The sequence below is a fragment of the Stigmatopora argus genome, chromosome 13, assembly GCF_051989625.1.
Source record: "Stigmatopora argus isolate UIUO_Sarg chromosome 13, RoL_Sarg_1.0, whole genome shotgun sequence".
NCBI lineage: Eukaryota > Metazoa > Chordata > Actinopteri > Syngnathiformes > Syngnathidae > Stigmatopora > Stigmatopora argus.
In genome coordinates, this window is record NC_135399.1 from 1,413,231 (window position 1) to 1,420,240 (window position 7,010).

Sequence of the window (7,010 nt, forward strand, 5' to 3'; positions counted from 1 at the left end):
CGGCGTGCTTGCTCAAAGTGAATTGAATAAAGACTTTAAACATGGAGATGTTGAGCTAAATTTAATGGAAATACTGGCATTTGATTTGGTTGAACCAGAGATCACATTTTTCGTCAAAGGAATTCAATTGGAATTTTTGTGTTATACTGGAGCTTGTAAAACAGCAATTAAAATGGATGTTCCAGGTGCTAGGCGTACAAGGCGAAGGGTCTTTGTGACAACGACAGGTGGTCAGGATACCGCCGTAGCGGAAACAGTTCCGGTTTGGATAAGAGATCCGAATGGAGAAACGTGTAAAATGTCTGTTTTAGTAGTACCTGAATATTCTGTCAATTTACTGTGAAAACATTACATCAATTGGCCCTTGGGGTTGCTGAAGCAAACTTGTGTGTGCAAAAATGTTTTTTTGCTATGATATAGTTATGCTTGCAACATATTTGGAGATTATGGGGCCTCGGCAAAATATTGTGATATGGTTGGATATGAGGAATTAATTTAGCTTATTATGGACTAATGGTAGTCTTCTCTAAAATGCAATAATCACAGCTAAAAAGCGACATTTCAAACATGATACCTCGCTGGGGAAGCATTTGTAAACAAGGCAAAACAAGGAATTTGTGACAGGTAAGATGTGTGAGAGGAGAAATGCTGTTTTTGCAGCGAGTCTAAAGGTCACAGTTAGCGGCTAAGAGCGCGCTTCCGTTAAACATTTCGGAATAAGAGAAAACATGGTCTGCAGGAAATGCGGGGTACTGCGATTACTTTCACATTTTTCGGATTTTAAACAAAAATGTCTTTCAAGGTGATAAACAATCTGTTTGATAAAAGATTGGGTTGTTTGGCTTCGAAATTGGGGATAGAGCAAGAAGCCATTTTTGACCAATTTGTTGATTTCGAAGGGCTCTTATAAAGAAAAATAGCTTTTGGAAGATAAAAGATTATTAATACTGTTTTTGAATGGTTGGTTTGTTCAAAATAGTTTAACATTAGAGATTCGCTAGTGTTGGAGTAATCATTATTATAAATGTGTCAGCTAGTTAGTGAAAAGGGATGAGAACATTTACAATATTGTGGCATATTGGTGTCAATTTGTGGGTCCTTTATTAAACATTGAAATTTGTAATTAGGAAATGTCTAGTAGAAGGTGGGTTTCTCTCTTTTAATTATTGTAGGTTTTTATTGTGGTAACATTGAGCTACAGAAAATAGCTCTTAGCTTAAGTAAACATCGTATGGGGTGATTTGTGAATTAGATCTTATGTATTAAGAATTATTTGGTTGTTAATGATATCAAACATGAAAATAACAATGCAGAAATGGCATGCATCCAAATAATTAGGTAAATTGTACCTGGCTGGTTTAGATAAAATAATTGATTTAGGATAGGCATAATTTCCCTAGGACTGAAGAAGCATGGAGTGTTTTCTAGTGCACGGAAGACATTCCCTGTTTTGTCCTGAGCGGGTGAAATATGCTTTGGCGTGGGTCATATTGATGACTATTGGGATATTACGGATAGCATAAGCATTAAACAATTGATAATTTTGAAATTGATAATTTTTGAATTTTTTTTACTACCACCAAGATCTGCACCCAAATGACCTTGCTTTCCATTGCTTGAAGGCATACAAATTAAAAGAACTTTATCTTAAAACTTACAACATTTATTATCTCCTAAAGATAATTGTACTACTATCTTGTGATTCCAATTGTCATTGAAATCAAAAGAGGGATTGAAGATAATTATTTAATTTAATCACATGTATTCCTTAAAAGTTTTCAAATAAGTAGGTTTTTAGTTTTCTTTTGGTTTGGAAACAGAACTCCTGTGGAATTTAAGGTCCTTTGTGGGCTGTGTAGGAAAAAATTAAGTCTTTTACATAGCTACTTCAATTATCTCAGTAGGGATGCCCAAAGGGGGAATGATTCGTTTGTTCCTGACTGTCGAGACAGGTAAGGGGCATCACACCGTTGGCGCGGACTATTCACCTTGTCTGAGGAAGGCTGGCCACAGACGGGCCTTTTGTTAACACTTAGTTGCAAAAAAACAAGTTGTGGATTGGGAGAGACAGGATAAAGGGAGAGCCTGCATTTGGACTGGATAACTTTTCTGTGCATGTGCTGGAAGAAGAATTTTGAACTCCTGGGAAGAGCCCATCCTTGTCTGTTTTAATTTGTACTTTTTTCTTATTTTCTAGTTTTTTTATTTTGTTTGTATCCTTTTTGTGCCTTGGAGCAAATGTTTTACCTTCTTCTGTCCACTTGAGAGAATAAAATAATTTGTGATTAGAAGAAGCTGGCCTAGCTGTTCATTGCAGCAGACACAAGAAAAAAAGCATCTTCTACATTATCTTCCCAACTAATAAAGAGGTGTAAATAGTTTAGGACAGTCAGACGCAGCCTCCCATTTTATAAAAATTTGTCCTGGAGTGTTTGGAAAAAAAGCCTGCAATACTGTACATTGGCCACTAAGTCAGGCTCCTCTGGTTGCGGAGGTGAAGCAGTATATGATGGCGCTTCATTCCAAACTGCTGGATTTCATCATCAAAATAATCCAGTTTAAATCGTGGTTCAACCTTTGAATTTGGAATGCATGGTAACATAAGTGCTTAATGACAACTCTAAGTGAAGCTCTCCCTTAATTGTTAAGTTGAAATCTATCTCTAAAACAAATTGTTAGGTTCATCCAATTGTATGTTTATCCTTAGGTTTTCCCAATTCAGCTTTCAATAAAAAAAGGCATCTGTAGTCACATCACATTTAATTCTTGCAAGAAGAGAATACATCCGGACCGCTCGGCCGACCAAGATTATTCTAAAGAGCGGCATTATGTCCTGCCCATTTAAGGCTTCAAATCAAAACAATTACAAGGTTATCGATTCCATTTGCGTAAGCAAGAAACAAAACAATTCCATAATCAGGCAAACCAAGCGTCAACCTAGCGTCACAAATTAAAACAATATGCGAGTAATCGATCCAATTGCGTAAGCAAGAAACAAAACAATTCGTCCTTCACCGATCTTCATTGCGAACTCGCATCTGGGGAAAGGGTTGAGGTGTATCTTCCAGTACTCAGTCCTCGGAGCAAGAATTTAGTGTATTGTTTTATGTCCTTGCGAACTTGTATCTCTCGCTGGACCCAGCTGTCCTGGAGAGCGACCTTGGCGTAAGCTTCACATATTAATTCAACTCTAACATAAAAGCGATCAACACATATATATATATTGTTTAATATAGTTACACATTTAGGATGAGCAAATATATTGATTAATATAGTAAACATGTATATTATAAGGCTTTATATTCATTGCAAACACATTTATAATAATGATTACTCCAACATTCCCCCCTATATTATAAATTTGCACATGATCCCCTTAATAAAACTTCCTTTCAGCTTTATTCCATTAATTCCAAATGAACATATAGTAACATCCCAGAATGAACCCAACACAAATATTAAGGGATGGGGACCACTTCCATGTCCATAATCTCTTCCCTAGTGTTGCTGTTGACAGACATGTAAATGTGCACAGCAAATATGTGTTTCACAAATGTGGGAGAAAACATGCCTCTGTCATAGTGGCGGCCTCAAGAGAGCTTCAAATGTGATGTCATGGTGGTGTGACCCACACTCCCTCAAGTTCAATTCAGTGTTGCTTGTTTCAGCAGATTGGTTAAAAATGTATATATGCTGGAGATGGTTTTGAACGAATCCCATTACAGTCTATGAATATAATTTTAGATAACCCTGATATCGAGGAAAGATATTTCTAACTCTGTAATGCTGGGAACAAAAGACAACAAAATATTAATGCAAATGTACAGTTGTAATTATGATTACATTGTATAATCTCATCTCATTTTCTGAACCGCTTTATCCTCATTAGGGTCGTGGGGGTGCTGTAGCCTATCTCAGTTGACTCCAGGCCAGAGGCGGGGGACACCCTGAATCAGTGGCCAGCCGATCACAGGACACAAGGAGACAGACAACTCACACCCATACCTAGGGGCAACTTAGAGTGTTCAATCAGCCTACCATACATGTTTTTAGAATGTGGGATAAAGGAACTATGTTTTTTAAATCAACTATTGATTCTGCAATTCTTAAAGTGCCATGCATAATCGTTTCGAAAAAGGACTCCAAACACATTGCATTCTAATCTAAACAATTTATTGTCTAAAACAGAGATGTCACAAAACAGCGCACTGGAGAAAATTCCATCTGATCCTCGTCCTTGCCAAGATTTGATAGACTGCCGATGTCTCTCTCCTGCAAGTGCCATTATAAAACTTGAGGACAAAGGAAAGCCTCATCTCCCCCGTTCTGTCAGCCGTCCATCATTCCGTGTCCATCGTCCCACGGCATGGGAGACTTCCTGCGAGAATATAAGAGAGTGTCCTGCCTCCTGCTTGTATTCATCCCGTGTTTGTGTTATCGCCGTATTTTTATGGCCTCTTTCTGCCCGATTCCCTGCTTCGGAAAGCAGACACAGCTTGTCTGAAAGTTAACAACTTTAATGCTTATTTCTATTTGTCTATTACTTATACAGGTTAAATATTACTTTCATTCAGGGAGGAAACCTGAGTGCCCCGAGGAAACCCACGCAGGCCTGGGGAGAACATGCAAACGCCACGCAGGTGGACGTTACCTGGATTTGAACTCAGGACCCCAGAGCTGTGAGGCCGATCTCTAACTACTCACTCCACCGGGCCACCCTACATTGTATTATAAACAAGTTATACACTAATTTCATAAAAGACCTGATCTAAAAAATACGTTTCTTTTGCCTTTTACAACAATTTTTATGGTTGCCAAAAATGTCTAAACAAGTCAACAGTTTGTTTCCAAATTTATTTTGCCGATGGCAATTTAGGCCCAGCGATTGCCTTAAAATGAAAAATGACTCATCAGTTAAATATTTTTGGACCCTGTATATCAATTCTCATAAGAGTTATTTACTATTATTATTATTTAATTATAATGCTCATAGTATATGATTGCTTAGTTTCCTGTAAGATTACCTATCATTGTTTTTTAACTCAAGATCACCATTAAACTGAGATGAAAGTATAGATGTCAAAGGATGAACAGATTTTGTAGGGCAACAAGGTTAAATGTGCTTGCCTCTCCAGATTGGTACCAATAACTGTTCTTTGCACCTCTAAAACCCTTAAATGAACAATTTCAAAAACATTCTACAATTTTTTTTTCCCAAAAAAAACAAGGGGATTTGTAATTTGGGAGTTTTATTCATTGTATGTGCTAGCCATGTTCAAATCTTAAAAATAAAGCATGACCAAAACTTGAGCATACTTGATGAAATAAATGATAATTAAAAGAAATATATATATATATATATATATATATATATATATATATATATATATATATATATATATATATATATATATATATATATATATATAAGTTGAATGATTTTATCCTGGAGGCACTGGAAGCCAATAGCAATGATCACACCATATGTGCAGAAGCTTCTGACTGAGCAAGTACAAAGCCTCAGCGCACACATAATGCTGGTGATTCGCAGCCAGAAATGTATGGACGGAGAAGCATTGTTATGCTGTTTTGCTGTTCAGCAAAAAGTCAATCTGCTGATTCATCAGCTTTCCACATTTGAATAACAACGTGTCATGGCCCCCAGGATTTTGTATAAAAAGGCCTTGAAATCATGGAGTTGGCAGAGCAAGTTGAACCCTCCACTGGGAACTACCTGAACCATCACCATGGGCAAGGTAAAACTTTTACTTATTGAGAGGTGCATTTATTGATTGCGCAAAGCCAAAATGCCTTGTTCATTTTCCAGATTATCCTTTTCGAGGAGAAGAATCTCCAGGGCCGCTCCTATGAATGTCTTAATGATTGCCCTGAGCTGACCTCTGTCCTAAGCCGCTGCCAGTCCTGCCGGGTGGAGAGCGGCTGCTTCATGGTGTATGAGCGCTCCAACTTCCTGGGCAACCAGTTGTTCTTGAAGAGAGGAGAGTACCTTGACCTGCAACGCATGACGACTGTGGGAGTCACCCTGGACTCCATCAAATCCTGCAGAATGATTCCTCTAGTAAGCAACCAACAGTAACCTGAATATTACGAAATGTTAACTCACCACTAGGTGGCCTAACCCTTACAAATTGAATTGCAGCACAGAGGCCAATTCAAGATTAAGATCTTTGAGCGTGAGAATTTGAGCGGTCAGTCTAATGAACTCCAGGAGGACTGCGAGAACATCATGGAGCGCTTCCGCATGAACGATATCCTGTCTTGTCAAGTGTTGGAGGGTCATTGGCTGCTCTTTGAACAGCCCAACTTCCGTGGCAGGATGATCTATGTGAAGCCTGGTGAGCACCGCAGCCTCAGGGAGTTGACCCAGAGCGGCATTAGGATCATCAGCTTGAGGCGTATCACTGACATGTGCTAGAAATATGTACTCAACTTGAATAAATAAATATACCTTCTTCATAACTACCTTTGCTTGTTTTTGTGTCTATTTATTGGCGGCAGATAACAAAATGTGCATTAGTAATTTAAATCCCATTAAGTGGTGAGGTGTAAAAAGTACACCAAAACAGAAAACAATCTTTTGCAATTGACCTTTCACAAAATCTCTGCTCTCCTTAATTATGGTTGTTAAACCAACAAGTGGTTTGTTGGCGCGAGTGGTTAGCGCGTCGCCCTTACAGCTCTGGGGTCCTGGGTTCAAATCCAGGTCATGTCCATCTGTGTGGAGTTTGCTGCGGGGGTGCCCCTAGGTATGGGTATGGGTATGGGTGTGAGTGTGCATGGTTGTCCGTCTCCTTGTGCCCTGCGATCGGCTGTCCACCAATTCAGGCTATTCCTGCATTTGGCCCAGAGGCAGCTGGGATTGGCTCCAGCACCTCCTGTGACCCTAATGAGGATAAAGCGGTTCAGAAAATGAGATGAGAAACCAACAGGCTTTGTGACTCCAACGGCACAAGCCCTTGCAGGCAAATGTTACCAGATTACTTTAAGTG

The 7,010-nt window shown here is 38.9% G+C and overlaps 1 protein-coding gene across 1 annotated transcript; it reads left to right on the forward strand.

Moving 5' to 3' along the window:
- The first annotated feature begins 5,696 nt into the window (after positions 1-5,696).
- LOC144087089 (gamma-crystallin M1-like) lies at positions 5,697-6,483 on the forward strand. Its single transcript, XM_077617386.1, has 3 exons — positions 5,697-5,756; positions 5,828-6,079; positions 6,161-6,483. Exons 1-3 carry the CDS (start codon positions 5,748-5,750, stop codon positions 6,434-6,436), a joined length of 537 nt encoding a protein of 178 aa, XP_077473512.1. The 5' UTR covers positions 5,697-5,747; the 3' UTR covers positions 6,437-6,483.
- The last annotated feature ends 527 nt before the right edge of the window (positions 6,484-7,010 follow it).